Source organism: Capsicum annuum, chromosome 4, assembly GCF_002878395.1.
Source record: "Capsicum annuum cultivar UCD-10X-F1 chromosome 4, UCD10Xv1.1, whole genome shotgun sequence".
Taxonomy (NCBI): Eukaryota; Viridiplantae; Streptophyta; class Magnoliopsida; order Solanales; family Solanaceae; genus Capsicum; species Capsicum annuum.
The window spans coordinates 67,616,161-67,638,029 of NC_061114.1; the positions used below are offsets into that span (position 1 = coordinate 67,616,161).

The 21,869-nt window shown below is 32.4% G+C and overlaps 1 protein-coding gene across 11 annotated transcripts; it reads left to right on the forward strand.

The window, feature by feature from the left end:
* Positions 1-10,268: 10,268 nt before the first annotated feature.
* LOC107867962 (pumilio homolog 5) lies at positions 10,269-14,934 on the forward strand. 11 transcript variants are annotated; one of them, XM_047411844.1, is made up of 9 exons: positions 10,278-10,462; positions 11,203-11,435; positions 11,516-11,668; positions 12,453-12,559; positions 13,276-13,449; positions 13,552-13,745; positions 14,124-14,355; positions 14,449-14,590; positions 14,697-14,934. In XM_047411844.1, exons 6-9 carry the CDS (start codon positions 13,673-13,675, stop codon positions 14,826-14,828), a joined length of 579 nt encoding a protein of 192 aa, XP_047267800.1. In that variant the 5' UTR covers positions 10,278-10,462; positions 11,203-11,435; positions 11,516-11,668; positions 12,453-12,559; positions 13,276-13,449; positions 13,552-13,672; the 3' UTR covers positions 14,829-14,934. The 11 variants fall into 11 exon arrangements, 10 of the variants coding, with proteins under 10 accessions (XP_047267803.1, XP_047267795.1, XP_047267796.1 ...); XM_047411845.1 differs by having other exon boundaries at positions 12,453-12,551; positions 13,239-13,449; XM_047411843.1 differs by having other exon boundaries at positions 12,453-12,551.
* The last annotated feature ends 6,935 nt before the right edge of the window (positions 14,935-21,869 follow it).

The following is a 21,869-nucleotide window of genomic DNA, read 5'->3' on the forward strand; positions in this document are numbered from 1 at the left end:
TATTGTATTTATTGAACAAGACCACGATTTAACTCTATTATGTCAGATTCATGCTATTTCTATATGTTTTAGAACATTTCTATGATTTTTTTGAACCATGAACTACAAGTGTTTGATAAAATGCCTACAAGAGTGATTGATTTAATAAAAGCCTTCATGTTCTAATTTCCAAGTTTTAGTGTTATTTTACTAGCATTGTTTTTCAGTCCTGGGGGTATTGAATACCCAAAAACCATAACTATTTATTTAGTCTAGTCTCAGTACATCACAGAATAGTCTTCAAATTATATTATGAGCATTATCAGAATATTCAGATATCAGTTATTCAATTTAGAACAGTCTAGTATCTCAGTGTCTTTCAGTTGGGAGTAGGATTTAGCACCGAGCGAGTGTAGGGATGGTGGCTTCCCTATCAAATAGGCAGAGTCATTAGTAGCAGTCTCTATACTCTAGAACTACGTTGCCAGCGTAGGATATAAGTAGTCACCCGTCAAACTAGGCTTGACTATCTCACATGGGTCACCCATCAGTTCAAGCTTGACACCCTTTGTCCTTTAGACATTATATCAGTTTAGTGGATCCACACAACCATTGTTAGTACCGTGGCATGGTATTAACACTCTTCCAACTAGATTTACAGGTTGGACCCCGATTAGCTCAAATTGGAAAATGTCGGTTAGATGATACCTCCCACAGTCTTAGATATAGTCTCAGTTACAGTTTCAGTTCAGTTATGCAGTCTTAGAGTTGCTTGACCAAAGCATACAGATATCAGTATATTTTTTAGTATTTCAGTTTACAAATTTTTCTCAGTCCATGCTATATGCTTGGTCATTCTTCCCCAGTTTCCACAAATTTTTACGTATCTTCAGTATTTACAGACTGTCATGCATACTCAATATTTATAGATTTCTCCATATTTTTAGTACCTACAACTTTTATATTATCTATTCAGTGCTCTATGTTTTACATGTATAATCAGTTAATTATTATTATTCCTATTCATGAAACCATGCATATCAGCCTACTTCATTTAGTGTACCAGTACATTCAAAGTACTGATCACATACCTTTCTTTTGTGCTATGATGTTTCATATCATAGGTGCTGACGCTCAGTTCCTGAATTGGACTTAGTCCCTCAGATCATCAGCAGTACAGTAGCAGTGGTGAGTCCTCATCATCCAAGGACAGATTATATTACTTCATGTCTTTATCTCAGTAATTAGTAGAGTTACTTGGGGGCCTGTCCCGTCAACTCACAGTATTCAGTTTATAGGCTTTTCAGACACTATAGTTAGCTATTCAGACTATTTAGATTTTAATATTATGCAAGATTCATAATTCAGTAGTCGTTTCATTATTAAAACCTTATGGCATTTCAGTTATTCTTCTGCATTCATGATCATATTATTCAGTGCTCACAGCAGGTACCAGCTCATGGGTTGGCTTGTGGTCCCTCAAGACCGTAAGCACCGTGTAACGACTAGGGGGTAATCTCGGGTCGTTACATATCCGGCCATTAAAGGTATTTTATTTTATTTTTAATTATTTACTCTCTCTCTCTCTCCAGTCGTGACTATGTCCGTCTAGATAATTTTCATATCTATGCTGGAGATCTAATTTTTTTTGTATAATAACCATGAAAGATCCAGACTCTATCAAAATATAAAAGAATTTTTCTATAGTTTCTTGGCTTGGTTCCGAGATGGTGGTACAGTCGAAGTTAGTACTGTTTTTGTTGGCTTTGTCTTAGTGACTACATCTAGCAAGCTGTGACTTTTAAGCCAGTTAAAGATGAGAAAAGGGGTACCTCTTTTCACGGTTAGAATCGCTAGACACATGGACTCAACTAAAATATGTATTAACTTCTGACAAGCCCCTTGCTCGGGTAAAAAGATTCAATCCTCCATACAGTCAATAAGCTATATGAAATTTTTATATATTTCGGTTTTCCGATATTAACTTATAGGTCTGGATGGCCGCGTGGATTACCGCCAGCCCTCAGATCCTGTAGTTTGTTAACTTGTAGGTCTGGATGGCCGCACAGATTACCGCCAGCCCTCAGGCTGAAAAATTACCTGAAAAAGTCATCTGTAAGACTTAACTACATAAATTATAGTACTTTTTCAATATTACAAAAATAAAAGGTTTTTTTAATTATACATATACAATCGTTTTAGAAAATCAGAAAATATATTTGTACTTACGAATTTAATATTATAACTAACTATCAATTAACCTTAATTTAAGGGATTATTCTCAATGTTCAAATTAAAACGTAATGCTTCGAAATCTTTCTCTCTCAAAGTATTCAAAATTAAAAATATTCTTTATACACACACATATATGTTATTGAGATATAAATTTATATGAAATATACATATTTAACTATACCGTGTATATGTAAATATTATTTAATTCTAAATATATATTTAATCATACGGTGTATAAATTTATTTAACATATATATTTTGGTATAGAACATGTACTTATACATGGTATAATTTAATTTATGTTTGAAATAAATTTATACATGATACAACTAAATATATATGTGATAAAAATTATACATCGTTGTTTCCAATATAATTTAATTCATGGAAAATAAACTTCAACCACAAATAAAAATATAAGAAAACAACAATTTTATTGATAAACGATGGGGGTACAAATCTGTTTCTCCCTTGATTCTTCACTCTTGATTTTCTCCGTAATTTGAGGGCCGTCAATAGCATATCTCTCGAATGTATGAAGATTTGGATATGAATTTCTCCGTAATTCGAGGGCCGTTAGTGGCGTATTTCTCGAACGTAGGAACATTTGGATTTGATCTCTATGAAAAAAGGGTTTTTCTTCTTGATGTATTTGATTATCAAGAAGAGAGGGTTTTGATCTCTTTGTGAATATCCCGTGAATTTGTGGGATACTGGAGATGCCTCTTTAAAGGGATATTTGCCCCTTTTATATAGGCGTAATTTAGGGTTTAGGTTGAGTAGCCATCAAGCTAGATTGGGGGTAAAGTAGCTCCCAAGAACTCTAACCAAAATTGAAGTCTTTTTGTAGAGTCTACAAAATTTCAATGTTTACAAATGCCCCCTGCTTCAAGGCTTGTCGGAGTGTAGACTTGATGAAACTCAAAGACAAGCTTTAAAGTACCGCTTCCATCTTTACGATCCTGCGGCTATGAATTTGCATATTTGATTTATGAGAGAAGAGATGAAGGGCAGATTTGGTCTCACTGGACGTGCCAATTTGTTTCCAACATAATTTAATTCATGAAAAATAAACTTCAACCACAAATAAAAATATGAAAAAACAACAGTTTTATTGATAAGCGATGGGGGTACAAATATGTTCCTCCCTTGATTCTTCACTCTTGATTTTCTCCGTAATTCGAGGGCCATCAATATCATATTTCTCGAATGTATGAAGATTTGAATATGAATTTCTCCGTAATTCGAGGACCGTTAGTGGCGTATTTCTCGAACGTAGGAACATTTGGATTTGATCTCTATGAAAGGAGGGTTTGTCTTCTTGATATATTTGATTATCAAGAAGATAGGATTTTGATCTCTTTGTGAATATCCCGTGAATTTGTGGAATACTGGAGATGCCTCTTTAAAGGGATATTTGCCCCCTTTATATAGGCGTAATTTAGGGTTTAGGTTGAGTAGCCATCAAGCTAGATTTAGGGTAAAGTAACTCCCAAGAACTCTAACCAAAATTGAACTCTTTTTGTAGAGTCTATAAAATTTCAATGTCTACAATTGTATGATTAAATGTATGCAGGAATAATTGACAGACAATATAATCACACACACACATCTATATCTATATCTATAATCTATATCTATAATATATTAAAAGTGTGAAGATCCTTAGAAAAGTGATTTGAACTTTTTTCCCTTCATTAAAACACTTTTCTTTAGATAAAACTGTCTTTTCATTATTTTTTAATTTATTATTTAATTTATTATTTATTATATTAATTAGACTTCCTAAAATATATGGTAGGAGAATTAATTAATATTTTCCTTTCTACTAGACTTCCTAAAATATATGGGACTCCTAAAATATGTGGTATATATATATATAGTAGACGATTCATAAACCAAAAAGACATTAATTATATTTTTGGGAAAAATTACATAATTTTGGAGGAAATTTCTTTATCAACCGTACTCTTTTTTTTTGTTGTGCTAAAGTGAATTTTTTAAAATATATTTTTGAAAAGGAAAAAAGGTGAAAACTTTATAAGAATAAAATGAAAATAACATGTAAAATAAGGAACAATGCTTAAAGTAAACTCTTATTCAATTTTTTTTAAAAAATAAAAGCTATATGTATAGTTACCAATTAATTAATTGTCTCTGTTTCTTCACGTGAAATTGAGGCTTTTTTCCTATTAAAAAGTCTCTTAAATATAGAAAGAGTGGTTCAATATTAATTATGGGGATAAAAACGTACCAACATTAAAATAAAATCTATATGTTAAATTAGAGAACTCATCTAACTTAATTCGATTGCATGTCTAGATTGGTTGATGCTTGATTTTCTAACTCTCAACTTCTTCGCTCAGACAAGAATTAGTTGGATCAAAATCGAAGCTTTGTGATCACTATTATATATTTTTTTTATAGTTTACAGGTTGTAGATGAATGTCGGTTGGCTTTGAAGAATTTATCATGCAAAGGTTAGGTTTAATTATATTGTTTTGATATCTTTATTATTATTGTTTTATTTTAATTTACATATGCTAGATGAATGTGGATTGGCTTTTAAATTATTTTTTTTAGGTAAAAGTTAGGTTTAATTGTATTATCGTAATATCTCTATTATTTTATTATTTTGTGGTATTTTAGAGTTCGTAGATGAATCTTGATCAGTTTTGAGAATTTTTTGTGTGTAAAATTTAAGTTTAATTGTATTGTTTTAATATCACTTTTATCATATTATTTTGTTGCAATTTACAGGTGATAGATAAATGTTGATCGGCTTTGAGTTTTTTTAATGTAAAGGTTAGATTTACTTGTATTATTTTAATATCTCTATTATCGACTTATTTTGTTATTATTTATAGGTGGTAGATGAGTGTCAGATGATCGGCTTTGAAATTTTTCTTTAGGTAAAAGTTAGGTCTAATTGTATTATCATAATATCTCTATTATTTTATTATTTTGTGGTATTTTAGAGTTCGTAGATGAATCTCGATCGGTTTTAAGAATTTTTTGTGTGTAAAATTTAAGTTTAATTATATTATTTTTATATCACTTTTATCGTATTATTTTGTTGAAATTTATAGGTGATTGATAAATGTTGGTCGACTTTGAGTTTTTTTTTTATGTAAAGGTTAGATTTCCTTGTATGATTTTGATATCTCTATTATCATCTTATTTTGTTATTATTTACAGGTGGTAGATGAGTGTCAGACGATTTTGAGAAAATTTTTATGTGTAAAAATTAGATTTAATTGTATTATTTTGATGTCTCTACCATTGAATTGTTTTGTTGCAATTTACAGATTGTAGATGAATGTCGATCGACTTTTAAAAATATTTTTGATAAAGATTAGGTTTAATAAATAAATACATTCTCCATCTTTACATACTCAAAAGATATTAAATTTAATTATTATATCCATCTTTATTATTTAAGCAAATATTTTGTTTAGTTTAATATTTAAACTCATTAAAGTGAGATATATGTGCAAGACGCATACACCTAAACTAGTATATATATATGTGTGTGTGTGTAAAATAATTATATAAAGGATATTATAATATAGAAAAAAATTATGTATCTTAAAAAAGAGATGTACTTCAAATGGATGATTATTTGAAGATAATCATGTACCTTGAAGAAAGGAATAAAAACTTTTTTTAGCCTTAAATCTCTCCATTTTTTACCATCATATATTGATGTGATAAAAATGACTATTGAAGTAAATATTCTATATGTTATAATTGAAATTTATTAAATATTACCATATATATATAATTATTTTATAAAAGGGATTATTTATGTTTTTCTTCTATTTTGTTAGTCAAAAACTTTGTAGCAAAAAAAATAAAATAAAAACCAAAATATTTAAAAAGACGGATCAAATGGCTCAAATCGAAAAAAACATTAAAATGCTTGAAATGACCCAAGAAAGAAGAGGAGGGATAAAGTACCTAATAGCCACTGAATGACAATAGTTTGGACCGATTGCATAGAGTGTCCATGGGCCCAAATGTGGATCAATGTCTTTTTGAGTGGTCATCCTATGTCCTTTTTCCTCCCTCCAACCCAATTCATTTCAATTAGGGATTGGACATCTATCACTTAAAAGTGAGTCAAATATTGATCAATCCATATTATTCATCATAAAATCTAAGTAATTTATGGATATCCACCACCTTCTTAAAGTACGTAAAAAAACATACTCTTATTAAGGGTGTGCATTATATGAAGAAAAATATTTCCTAATTTCTCATGTTGATTGATTTAAATGATTTAAAATATTATTTTCCAAATGAAATTATTCTCCTCTAATTTATGAAAAATAACTTTCCCACACTGTAAAGAATTTTTTTTGAAAAAACTTTTCTTAAATCTCACCATCCTAAAAATGGGTCCCGACTTGGGACCAAACTTACGACCTCGATTCATGACCCGACTCTCAAATACAACTTCAATTAACAGAAAAATCGACTCCAGACTACGACCCTGACCCCAGACTTGACTTTCGACCTTGATTTGAGATTCGATTTCGTATCCCAACACTGACTCAAGAACTAAATCCTAACCTTGACCTTCGAATTTGACCTTGAACCTAAATTGAATTCTGACCCCGTCTTGGGACTCGACTCTTAATCCTAAGTTTGAGCTTAACCATGATCCTGACTCCCGAGCCCCACCTCGATGTCGACTCATGGCCTAAATTCTACCTTGAACCCTACCATTATCTTGGCTCGATACCCAAATTCAACTCCAATTCTTGACTTAACCCAACCTCGACCCCAAACTCGATCCCAAGTCGATACTCTAATTTCGATTATGATATAGGACCAGACTCAAGAGTACTTATTTTTCAAAAATCTATTTTTAGGAAAACGCGAATAATATTTTTCTTCTTATCAAACACACCCAAAAGGAAAAAAAGAAAAAGAAAAAAATGCTTGTATTATGGGAATACTTATTTCTGCAATTGATAATATAAATATTCATATCATCCATTAATTTATCCATTATGGGTGGGTTATAATTTATACATTTTCACCACCTGATTCATTTTCGACTCGTCTACATCCCACTCTATCACCCGTTTGCTGCCTCTTTTGTAACCACAAAATTTTCTCATTTTTTAGTGAAGATTAGAGAAAATTTCTATTTAGCAAGTAGTGATTTTTGACTCCTGAAAGAAGAAAATTTCTACATAAAATTCTTGTGTTGATAATGATTTTGTATTTACGTTTTAATTAATTGACTGAAGAATATGGCTTTTCAGCACATAAATGACAACATAAAACAACAGAATCTCATTTATGTTGGTTTAAACTTAGGCTTGTTTGATGTGAGGTATTAGAGTAAATAATCTCGGAATAAAATAATAGTTTTGGGATAAAAATTTTAATGCATCATTTGGTTACTAATATTCGGGATAACTTATTCTGAGACTAATAATTAGTACTAGAATAAGTTATCCCCACATTTGATGGTATAACAATCCCATCATAATTTATATTTGAAATAAAACTATAAAATGGTAAAATTACCCTCAAACCCATTACAAACACATTTCTCCAATCTTCTTCATCTCCTCTTAATTCATCACATTTCTCCAATCTTCTTCATCTCCTCTTAATTCATCAATCTCTAATTATTGCTTTTGAAATTGAAAAATATTATTGATATCTACTTAATTATTTAAAACGAGCTGCTTATGACAAATTAAAAAGACTAAAATATCTTATTTTGGAACGACAAAAATATATGACTAAGAAAAATTAACCTCTTATTATTTGAACTTTGCATTTTTTTTAATCTCATTGCTTGTGAATTTTATAAACTTATACGCTATTTTCTTATGTAAAGGATCAAAATGCACAATTAATAAATTAAAAATCAAAATATGTTAGATTCATAAATAATAAGGATCAAAACTAGATACTATAATTTTTTATATATCCGACAAAATGTAGGTACTATAATTTTTTAAGGATAGAAAAATAAAATTCAACATTAACTTTTTCCTTTCAAGTGTTATTTTTGTGAATTGATAACACAAAAAATTCTTACTACACAATGAAAAGATTAATTAAAGTAAGTAGATTTTATAATAATAATTATCATTCATTGATAATCTATAAAATATTTTAGCAACTACAAAAGTTTTGCCTAGTTTTAATACACATTATCGTTTCACAATCGACTCCATTGTTCAATTACATATTTTAAATTTAATAGTTTTTAATCACTTGAAAATTGATGTTGTATATATCAATTAAAATGAATTTTAATATTCTATATTATATGAGTGATATGTGTTTAAATGAAGTGACATAAACAACAATTTTTTTTACTTTAACAAACTTAAGTTGGAAATTTTTATTTTAAACTAAATAAGATGTAGTAAGATTTTTTTCTTAAACATACTAGGCATAATCAGGGGAAGACAAATGCGGAAAAATTAAAGTTAAATAAGACGAAAATTTTATTTTTAAAATACACTTGATATAATCATGAAAATGCACACACACAAAAAAATTAAGCTAAATAAGATGAAAGTTTTATTTTTAAGAATAAATATTTAAAGCTTGAAACGAAATATATATTAAAAAAAAAAAATGGGGTATTTTGGTAATCAATTAATTTATTCTTAGAAATTATATCATGCATATTACTTTAAATACAATAAATCAAACACTCAATAAAAAATAATCCCATCATAACTAATTTAAGTATAACTTATCTCAACATAACTAATCCCAACATAACTACATTCCCAACCAAACGACACCTTAATGTCTAAACACTGATTGGATTGATTGAATTTCCTCAGTGAGAAACTCAAAAAACTTGATTGCTAAATTTTGAGAGAACTTGAGGAACATAAAATGGATTTTGTTGAATTTGCTGTTGTTTGCTGAAATTGATGATTGGAAATTATAATTTTTAAGCTGTGGATAAAGTTTCAAAACATTTAGTGGAGACATAGCTGAAGAAGTGTTGAAGAACAATCTGTTGTATATGTGTGTTACGATATTCAAGCGACTGACAAATAATATACTACTGATATATTATATGTGTGTCACATGTATATCACTAAATATTATTGTGTATATCTTGTACAAATCCTATGTATTTTATGCACATTAACAATATATATAGAGAGAAATGTGAAGCCTTTGGACGACCAAGGGCAAATTCGCCATTTTGATTAAGGGCAAATCTGTCTTTGTGCTATCATGGATATTTTTCCAATTTTTTCTCAACCGTTCCAGAATACTCCGGGTGTGTTTGATAATACTTTTCATGAAAAATATTTTCTTGTAAAATGTTTTCCTGAAAAATAAGCTGTTTTTTACTTATTTTCTCATATTTGGTTTGTGAATGAAAAATATTTTTTAAAAAGAAAAATATTTTATGATGTTTGGTTGGTGAGTAGAGAATATTTTTTAGAAAAATATTTTCTAGTGTTTGATTGGTGAGTGAAAAAATATTTTTTACTAACTGTTAACTAATATATCAATGCCTCTAACAACTCAACAATTTGTAAGAAATAATTTAAGCATAACAAATAATATCAATATGGAATTCTAAAATACTACAATCACTAAATTTAAGCAATTATTAATTAACAAATATAAGAGATATTTTTCAATATTTTGTCAGGACAATCTCAAGATACTACGATTAATAGAAATATAACGGAACGACAAGCTTATTCAAAATATGCAATTAGCAAAAGTAACATAGGTAAATCTTTCTCTATGAATATGAAAATAACAATATATTTAATGAACATTGAAAATAAAAAAAAATCGGATTTCACTTTTTTTTATTTCAAGCAATAAAAAATTAAAGTAAAGTGTAATAAAAAATATTTCCAAGTAATATAAATTTTTTAAGTCATATGAATATGAGTGTTGTTAAGGTGGGGAAAAGGAATGGGGTGGGAGTCATAAGTCTCATTTATCATTTTCTGAAAAATGATTTTCTTGACTCTAAGAGAAGTCATTTTCCATCAAATGGAGGAAAATGAATTGTTATGAAAAATATTTTCCAAACATTTCATTACAATCAAACAAGGAAAGATTGAAAAATATTTTTCAGAAAACATTTTACATGTACCAAACACACCCTGATTATCTTTATCTTCCTTTCACAATCATACAACTTACTCTTTTTCTTCCTCAAGTTCTCAAACACCAACTTCAATCTTGAATTCAAACAGCAATAAGAACACTAACTTCTCAGGTTCATTCTTGACTGTTGTGGATGTAGTTTGGTAGTGATATAAATTTGAGTTTTAGGCCTAATAAGGAAGGAAGTTTCGGGTATATTATTATAGTGTTTAATAAAGTTAAAATTTTTTGATGTGAAAAAATGATGAATTTGGAATTGCAGGACGTCATATTCCATGAATTCAATTCTTGTGAATTAATTTGATAGAAAGAATTGGATACATGTAATTGTTTATACTTTCTACAGAGTGCATATAATTAATTTTTTCATATATGAATATTTATATCCTTTCTAATTAAGGAGCTGCAATAGTAAAAAATAAGGATTCTTTCCAAATGAATACTGTTACCGAATAGACTGTAGGGAACTTTTTGAATTCACAATAATCTTCAACATCTTCTACAACATTGCATTTTCTTACATGGACTGTGAGTATTTTTTCTAACTCTGCTTTGAGCTTTTCCTTTGAAAAGAAGGATGGAGTATGTATTAATTGTACCAAACTTAGAGAAATGCCGCATTGTACTTATGTATGTATGCCTTGAGAGGCAAGATAGTTTTATCAAATTTGGCTTCTTCTTCCAACTTTATTAGGTACTTAGGCAAGTAAAATAGAAACGATGAAAATTATTGTCTCTTGTGGGATGTACTTTTCCTATATATAGTCTATAGATTGGGCAGGTCAGTTATAGCATGATGTGTTTGTGATTGCTCATTCTTCTGACACTAATATAGATATTTTGATGGCACAGGTACCACTCACTACATCACACCCAATTCAGAACAAACTATTCACTTTTCATGCCAATGTATGACTACAATGGCTAAGTCATCAGATACATTGTAAGAAAAGTCACTCGAGAGAGCACCTGAAGTGCCTGATTACTAGACAATACCAAGCCGCTCTTGAGGAGTCCGTTGTGAGAAAATTTGGAGAAAACAACCTGATTTGCTGTATGAATCACAACTCTGACTCCTTCTACAGGTTTGAACACTCTTTAGTTGAAATTGCTATGCAAGGTATGGATGATGTTATTGTATTGATAGTAGTTTCTGATTGAGAAGTGAACTGTCATCTCAAAGAGGAGTGCAGCTGCAAGAGCATCTGAGGATTTCATGCCCAGGGATCCTACTCATCAAACAGTAAATATTGCTTCTGTTGTATTTAACAGTCTTCTTATGGGGGAGATTGTGGTTCCAGATTGGGACATGTTCCAGGTATGGTACTATGGTATCATCCGTAGAATGTGAGCGGAGGGTGATATCTTTGGTTGAGTACAACTATTCTTCTAAATGACTTCAACTTTTGTCTATAAACTGTGAAACAATTTATACTTACTAGAGCTTCCAGCGGTAGAGAAGTCGTGACTTTTTTTAATGGTGATTTAACTGACTCCATCATTTCTTCTTACTGTTTACTTTGCTAATAATATTTTGGGTTCACTGTATGTTCTATTAGTTGGATTCTTTTATATTCAAAGATTGTAGCTGTAGTGGTGCTTTGGTTCTTTAGCTATATACATATATCACATTCTCTAAAGTTTTGTCCAGATTGTCTTCGTGCACTCAATAATGACATGATGGTCTGGGATAATTAATAAGTAGTTCAGGAAATGGAGGATCCAACCTCAATCATTTCCCTTCGGATGTTGTATTCTACGTGCAGGGTAGGTTTATTGAATCTCACATACTAATCTTGACTGCATGATCTCCTTTCGAATAAAAAATTCAGACTGAGTAGAAGGATAGAATGGAAGTACGATTCTCTAGAAAAAAGTTGGCTTATCATGCACTTTATATCCTTGTCCACTTTCTGATAAACTTGATACAACAGTAGATGACATGGAAGATCTTGTCAGATCAACTTTAGACTTTTCATTGTGTATCCTGTTTTGTATGTGAATGAATGGATCTCTGTTTTAAGTTATCTGCTTGTATATCGACTTGATTATCCATGTGTGTTAGCATAACTTTTTAGATAACGATAATCTACTTCCCCAAGGAATTGAGACAGGTCATCCCCAGTTTACGGGAGAAGCTACTTGAGATTCTTGTGGACTCGGTAATCAACCGATGCATGAAGACAAGATTAAGAACAATAGTAAGAAAGTTGAGATAATCACCCCTTCTAACTCTTGCAGACTACCATATTAGTATTTTCTGCTTTCTGATGCTACAATTCTAAACAGGTGTTGTCTTTATGTGGTCAACGCACTTTCAGAAATCATTAATTTATTGTAATCTTCTTGTTTCAAAGACCCAGAGATATTCCTAATTCTTGTTGTGTGCATCAGTTATTGTTTTTCTTTTCCTTTTACCTGGGATAAGTAACGAAACAGTAACTTGTTTGGATAATTCATTACAGCTGAGTTTCTGGAGCTCACTAATAACTTAGTTCTTAAGTCTTAACTATGTAAATATCATTGTCGTGTTTAGAATGTTCACCTTCCATTATAATTCGTAACAAACTCTAAATAGTATATAGAGAGCTAACTGGATGAAACTACATAATAGAGTACATATGATGTTTATCTGGGCATGCATTTGTTGTCTGACTGCAACAGAACATATCAATAGCATATACGTAGTCTTCTTAGTCTATTTTTTCTTGTCTAACTGCAACAAAACTGTCCTGATTAATTCTGATTTGATGTCTTTGTTAGCAGCGTAACTCTTTTTTGTCGGGTTAGATATGTTCACCTTCACGTTTACTGTGCTTCACTATCCTTATGATATCTTTGGGACTAATTGTGTGTTAGTGTGCAAATTTGATGCTTATTTTATGCAGGTTGCATCTTCATAACCGATGCTGTTTGTATTTGCAGCACAATACCATGCAGATGATGTATGAAACTATTTACTAAGCTTTACAAGAGTTAAGACTGCAGAATACATATGAACCACAGAACTATTTGATTTTCTTCTGACTTGGCAATCGCTATGTTTTGGAAAATGAAATCACTACAGTTGCCAAAAGTTGGAAGCCAAGTACACCTCAGGTAATCGACTGTTCCTCCATCTAAGCTTAGCTTGTTTTCATTATTCTCTAATAATTATCGGCATCTGATCTTTGTTATAAATGTAATCCATCCTTATTCAAGAACTCACTCAGAAAAGTTGACGATATATGATATATGTTCACTCAAAAGGAATGATAGTAGACGATGAGAGTATTTGGTGAACACAACTTGGCTACAATACGCGGCTGATGAAGTCACTGAAATGAGAGGCCACCTTCTTAAGTATCCTGTTGATGTTGAAGTTGATCGAACGGGGAAAGTTAAATCGCTTCATGGTAAGTTTTTTCCCCTCATTCTAAGCTTGTGTGGGGATATTGTTCTATCCTTCCCCTTTTAACAGATATAGACCAGGAAACAGTAACTTGTTTGGATAATGCATTACAGCGGAGTTTCTGGAGCTCACTAATAACTTAGTTCTTAAGTCTTAACTATGTAAATATCATTTTCATGTGTTTAGAATGTTCGCCTTCCGTTATAATTCACAACAAACTCTGAATAACATATAGAGAGTTAACTGGATGAAACTACATAATAGAGTACATATGATGTTTATCCAGCCATGCAATTGTTGTCTGACTGCAACAGAACATATCAATAGCATATACATTGTCTTCTTAGTCTATTTTTTCTTGTCTGACCGCAACAATTTCCAGTCTCGCCTCTTGGTAGTCCTGTACTGCCAGGATCCCCTGTGGGAAGAAGGAACGAAATGAAACCTGCCCCTGGTTCAGGTAAAAATAATGGATTGTATTCTGGATGGCCTGCAGAAAGGGGTTCTGGTAGCTTGAATGACTCTAAAAGACATTCATTTCTCGAAGAACTGAAACAAAGCAGTGCTCGAAGAATTGACCTCTCTGATATTGCAGGTCGTGTTGCTGAATTCAGGTAGTATATGTGTACCCACTATGTATCTTCTGCAGTAAACTTTCTGTATTATCCCAAAGATGTGACGTCAGTTTTATGGTTCTTTAACCTCAGTTTTGATCAGCATGGGAGTCAATTTATACAGCAGAAGTTGGAAAATTGTAGTATTGAAGAGAAAACATCTGTTTTCAAAGAAATCCTTCCACATGCTTCAAAACTAATAACGGATGTTTTTGGGAACTATGTCATTCAAAAGGTAGCATTCTGGTTCTCTGCAACTCTTCTGGACATTTTCAGTTTTTTATAAAACCTTGACCCTTTAATCTTCCAGCATGTTTTGTATATCTGAATTGTGTGTCCAGTTCTTTGAGCATGGCAGTCATGAGCAAAGAAAGATGCTGGCATGTCAATTAGCAGGGCAGATGCTGCCTTTAAGTTTGCAAATGTATGGCTGTCGTGTTATTCCGAAGGTGTATCTCAGTTCAAGTATATAAATATATTTTTATGATTGTAATCATATGGAATTTGTTATTCTTGCATGATGAACAACTTGTATACGAGGATTCCCCAATCAATAAAATTGTTATCTTATTTAAAAAATTGCCATCCAAGCCAAGGCCCTTGATTTTGAAGAGCAGGAGTCACATTTATGTATTTGCCCATTCATCAACATTTTTCCCCATGTACATGTCAGTCTTTCTCAATCCTTCTCTTGAATAAGGTCATGCTTGCATAACTGTAGGAAACAATGTTTGCTAAAAGAAAGTGTGAGACATTGTTCAGTACTTCATGTAAGCAAACCACTCACACACACAAAAAAAAGAAAATAAAAATTAGAAGGATAAAAAAAGAGACTGTTGAGATAGTGGATTAAATTTGAAGAGTTTCTTGATATAGGATCTTGATTTGCCTTAGTAAATAGCTGATCAATTTTAAAGAATTTTCTGATATACATGCTCTCTAAGAAATATCATCATTATCAACAGTGGTGAAGTTTTAAATTGTTAATATAGTGCTAAAAACTGTTAAATCTATCATATTTTAGTCGTTTTACCATTTTCACGTCATTAGGGTTTTCATGATCCATACATCAATTGATGGGCTTCTCCAACCAATTGTTGGCTCTCTAGATTCACTTGCCTAGTTCTCCATAAATATTGTTTTAGTATTTGGCCATACGAAGTTGTAATCCTCAGTTCAATCTTCAGCTTTAATCATACTAACCTGCTATTACCATTTAAGTAACTTAAATAACAATCCTTTTGGAAGTAATTACACTCTCTTCCACTTTTTTAATTGCTTTACTTTCTCTTTCTATTAATATACATAATATAGCCGACATATACATAACATTTTGTGTATATATTGGAATTTTTGTAATTTGTTTAGGGAGTTGGAATTTTTTGTAATATTGGAAACATAAGTTGTGTATTTGTGTAATTTTTAATTTTTTTTTCTATTACTCGAACCATTTCCTATTTATTTACACGTCACTAAAAATGATATTTTTAGTGTCTCTTTAGATATAATTCAATGGGCTGAATTACTCTAATTTTCATACATAGGGCTGAAATATTACCATGTACCATGTATTTAAATTTTAGCCACTTGTTGTTGCCTTCTTTCGTTGCACATTTAATTTATGTACAAAGTATTGACTTCTAAAGAAAAATAAATTCATGCAATTTAAATAGAATTATATACTAATTTCTTTTATATAAATTTCAGATACCTCATATCTTGAACTACCTGATTTAACAAGTCAAAGGACGGTAAAAACTTGAATTTCATGAATAAAATTATTGTTGCATTGCTTTTAATTTATTATTCATTACATAAATATAGTTCAAACTTTAGAATAATGACCTAAAGCTTGAATTTTTAGACCTGTACTTTAGTATACTGTTTCGAAGTTTTAACTGATAAAATTGAACTTAATAATACTTTCTAAAGTTCGAAGATGTGAATCTCTATCACTCTTTTTAAGTAATAACCATATTTTAAATACTTTGTGGGTTGATTATATTTCTAAACTAGATAACGTCTGCCCATGCAAGCACAGGCCCAAAGTGGAAATTACAGGATACATATACATGTTTTTGCTTCAAATTTGATCTTCCAACAAAACAAACATTTTATTCCATGAATCAATACATTTTACACTGCAAATCTAGTAGATACATGAGGACTAACTGTAGCAATATTCATTTATAATATATTTAGTTATGATCATAATATTCAAAGTTGAAGAATTACACAACAATTAGTGAAAATATATAGTGCCTATGATAATTTAGTAACCAACCCATACATCCAAAATTTTGTAGCCGCCTTTATCCGAAGTAGTTGTAGAACCACATCAAGCAAAATAGTAGCTGAGAAAATACATGTACACCTTCTTAACCAGCCTCAAATCACACAAATAATGATAAGAATTCTAAGAATGGGAAATGACCAAAAAGGAAAGCAAATATTACCAAATTCAATAACAAAAGTAATAGAAAGAAAACTTAGAAAAGAGGTAACAGGATGAGCGTAAATAATTTCTTGAGGGTCGATCATTGAATAAGACATTTCAAATGGTGACACCAATGGCTATATGAATATCAAAATAATTAGAAGCAAAAGTGCCGATAACACCAACTTAAACGCCAATTTAAGTGCAAGGCGATAGTTGTCAATATATTTACCCAATTTTGGAGTCGGGATCGAATCCACATGAAACAATGTGAGTGACGATCAAATTAGTTTGAAAGAATGGATACTTGCTAAATTCAAAACTAGAATACAAGAAGATAAAAAAGGGGATGTCACAACTAATATTTCTTTTTGGGATTTTCTAGCATTAATTCGGGGCTACGAATAATTAGAGTCTAATCAAGATCTTGGGATTATGCTTTTCTAGGGGCGACATTTGCATGAGTGTGTGATAACTTGATGCAAATTCTAAATGTTGGTGATGTGGTAGGCTAGGTTAGAAATCCTTGAGGCTATTTTGTCAACAAAACCTCAAGGGTATCACTCACTGACCCTTTTGAGTACCTAATGAGTGCTTCAATCAAAACCACCTAATACCTTAATTAGACACCCTTATTTCTAGGATGGTGCCCTAAGTATAGTCAACTTTATAATCACCTTTATGTCTACGATAGTGAAAATTAGCAAACTAAACCCAATAATTGTCTACTATTGCCTTGATTCCCACATCCCTCTTTCAAGGATGATGAGGGTTCCTATAGTTCACCCAAACCCCTCTTACAAGGATGGTTTCAGCTTTCAAGAGCTTGGGATTTTCTACCATCAAACCCATTTGAGTATTGGGGCTTTCACCCACAAATCCCAACCAATTTACTCAAGCAATAGTAGAAATCAACATCACAAACTAGTAAATGCGCAAACAAATCACATCTCACACATATTTACACCCTAATCTAGCATAATCCCAAGAGGAAGAACTAGCTACACATAGAAATAGTAAGCAAGATATACCAAATAACCTTCATTGATTAGATCTATGAAAGACTAAGTGAATGTTATTTCAAACTTTGAACATCCACAAATCTTCAATAGAAGTAGCTAATCCTTCACTTGGAAGCTACTCCAAAATATTCTTCACCCCAAAATTAATACAATATTTTCTTCTCCAAGTATAGAGGCTAAGAGCTAGAACAATGTTCAATAATTGGGGAATTGTGGAATGGAATGATAGGGTTTGAGTCTTCTTTAGGTCAAATTTGGGAACAACTGTGTGCATTTATATCTTTGCCCTTGAGAAAATTTTTTGCTAGGCCGCTATCGTACCAATTTGGCAGCGGTTGCGGTAGGCAAATGCCACGTGATTACAATATCTTGACCGACCGTGACCGCGGTCCTCAAACCGCGATCGCGGTAACTGAGGCTATGTCCGCTCCAGGTCTTTAACTGCACTTCTTTGCTTCCTTTTGATTCTTTTTAGCTCCAATCCACATCATTTCATCTCATTAACAATGTGCCTGCAAAATATGGATTAGTACATTTAATCACAATAATGTCTTATTTATCCCTTATGCACGAATGATGAGTGTGAATGGGTGGTAAAATCACCACTCATCAACACCCCCAACTTAAAGCCTTACTTTTCCTCAAGCAACACTACCTCTAGCCATAAGACAATGCACATTTATGCCCAAATTAGATGCCTCAAAGATCATAATGACTTCAAGCTTAGTCACTACCACAAGTAGCTCTTTATACATACTTTCACTACACCCCTCAATAAAAAAAAATGCAATATCTAAGAATGCAAAAGACTTCAAGAAACAATAATGCAAAAACAACCAATACTCTAGAAGTGACTCACTTTTGACCAACACTAAGCCATACTCTTTTTTGCATCATTTCTTGGAAGATGACAAAATCACCAACCTTAACTTATTCACATGCCTCCTCACAAGAAAAATTTTTTCACTCACCAAGTCACCAAATTTGCAACAAGGAATTTAAGTGCAAAACACTCTCTCTCACAATAACTCTCTATGTTAACAAGTGTAATACCATATGCTTGCCCCTATTTTCAATTTCCACTACAAAGAAAATAAATGATCGGAGATCTCAAAGCACTTTTCGAGCTTGTAACGTAGGTTTGGATTAGGGTAGGATATCATTTAGGAACAACATGACTTATACACTCTTTGAACATCCACATTACACTACTTAATTCACTTTTTAATGTGGTCCACTTCTCTTGTTTTCTCTCTTCAAATGCCTACTATTTTCTTCTTTGTTTCACCCATTTTCTTCTATTTCTTTTTCTTCCAAACTTCATGCAATTTTTCCCTTTGTTGTATCCTTTCTTTTTCTCATCAATTTTCTTTCAAAGCTTAGGCTCATAGGCACTCACTCACAGCTTCGTGGCCCAAAGCTACTTCCCTCATCTTCACCACCCTTAACTTAGGTTTTTAGCCTCAAGATGCATTTTTAAGTTCAAGGAGGGTATAGTTCAAAAGAGAAATAAAAATTAAATAGATCACGGCTTGTAATGTGTTTTCCAAAGAAAGTTTCAAAGGCTCAAAGTGGGTGACTAGGGATAAAGTTTATGCATGGGTAGGCCTTTTATGCTAAAGTAGCTTCCAAAATTATAAAGATGGCCTAAGATCATTTCTCTAACCAAATACAATCAAAACTAGCCTTGAAAGACTAATGAGGCAAGTTCTAGATGACACAAGTATACATAAGATATAGACAACTAACTCACCACACACGACATGAAAATTTTCCAAGGAGGCTCAATTGTCCCTCCCGTTAGAGACAAAAATGAAAGTATCTTTCAATATTCACATGTCAAAAATTTGAGGAGTCCCGAAAAGATAAAAAGTTTTGTTACAATATTGCTCACGTCCATGCCCTCAATTTTTGAAAAAGTTTGGACGGAGGGGGTTGTTTGTTTTGTACTTGCACTATGCACAGTTTGCTAACTTATGGCAATAACTGAAACCTTAGTCTTATATTTTGGCTCAATATAGGCAACCCAACCATATGGATACTCAGACTTCGCCAATGGCATGAGTGCAATCCCAAATTCACAATGCCACAGGTACTCAAACTTTCCTTGTATTTATGACCTTGATGCCATGGGTACTCAGAATTTCCCTGCATCTATAGCTCAAAACCTAATCATGATGTTTTATCCTTAAGAATGTCATCACTCAATCTATCATAGGGAAAAACTCTTCACGCATCACCATAATCAAAATAAAACCAAAAGTAAAAAAAATCTAAGAATCAAAACAACATGATTAATCCATGAAAATGCAGACACCATCAGTGTGCCCAAATGTAGCATCCCAAAAACAAAATAAAAATCATTTACAATGTCATCAAAACAATACCAAACATAACCAGAAATATATCAAAACAATACAGAGGCACCCTAACTGAAAAGCTAGCAGTGTCCTCACTGCATAAACAACAAGCCAAGAGAAAAGGGTGCTCCCTGAATCAGCCTCAGGAAATGCTCTCTCCAACAGACTCTGCATCATTTCTACCATTATCAGCATCAGACCACTCAGCGGGGGACTCATCATCACTCTCAACTCTCAGCGAAGGTAGTCACTCTTTGGGTTTGAGCACCTTGAAGATTCCCTTCATCCCTTTCTACATCTGGGTGAGAAATTTATCTCTCTTTTTCTCTTTCTTCACCATCTTTTCATGAGACTCCTTAAGATCCCTGTGAGACTTTGCCAATGCTGAGTAGGCTCTCTCAAAACTAGCCACAATGGCTCCCTGTGTCTCCTGCTCCATCTTGTACTTCTTATAATCTGCGAGTGACACATACGAGTGATGCCTGGTGGATGGATCTCTCGCCCCCTGAAGCAAACATAATACAAAATCACTGATGGCCCTGATGTCCATACTAATGTCCTCTAAGGGACCCATAGTAGATTGTCTGCATGACTCTAACTCTTCAGTTTTTGACTTGCCTAAGTTGACTTTTCTCTTTTTACTCTGGTTGGGAGCACCTTCACCCTAAATCTTTAGTGGGAAAATGCATAAACCTGGATGTACCCAGGTTTCTTCGATATATTTCTCCACTTTTGCTCTCTTGTATAGCTTGGTAATAAGGAAAGGAAAGAGAAAAAGTGTAACCCCTTAAATCTTGAAGTGCCTAACTCTGAAATAACAATCTCGCCCACGTTCAGCTCTTTGCCAGCTAAGATACAGGACACTATTCATGCTCACAAATCTGTGATAGCAGTCATATGTGTGCATGGAAAAACCCAACTGCTGATGATACTTAGCTAAATTCTGGCCTGTACTATGAAATCGTTGAGGGATGTTCCCCTTTTCGTAGTGGCCCAGGGAACTTCTCTACCAGGGCATAATATTTTATCCATCTAGGTCCATGGCTAGTACTCTTTTCCTTAGAACTAAGTCATGTCTGCATTCGAAAGCCCATATATTTCATTTATTTGCTCATCTCTGAAATGTACTTCCTTTTTCCTAATTGTCATCACTGGTTTTGTGAGAGAGACTACTTTAATATTAGCGTAGAACTTACACACCCATTGCTTGTTAGTTTGGCACGGAATCCCAAGAGTTTCTCCTCCACTTTGTCTAAGAAAATGCCCCTTTTCAGGAGTAACTTGGCCTTGGGAGGTCAGTATAGTAGAGGTTATGGTATTCAGCTGACATGAATCTAGTACTGTCAAAGTCTCCCATTTTGTGGCTAAGTACCTGTAAGCATCATAATTCGAACAATCATTAGCATTCTCATACCAAAACAATGCTAGATTAATAAGATAATCTAATGTGGCAATGTTATAGGAGTTTTTAAGATGAAAATGGATGTGTAGAAATCTTGAGCTAAGCTGGAAACTGGTCTCAGTTATAGAGATCGCAGATCATTCATTGTGATCGCAGTTCCGTGATCGCAGATGAAGGAATATGATTACCCATCTACGATCGTGGTCATTGGGACCACGATCGTGGTAACTGAGACCTTGCTCGACAGTTTCTGTGATTTCACTTCAACCCAAATTTTAGTTCCAACTAGTCAT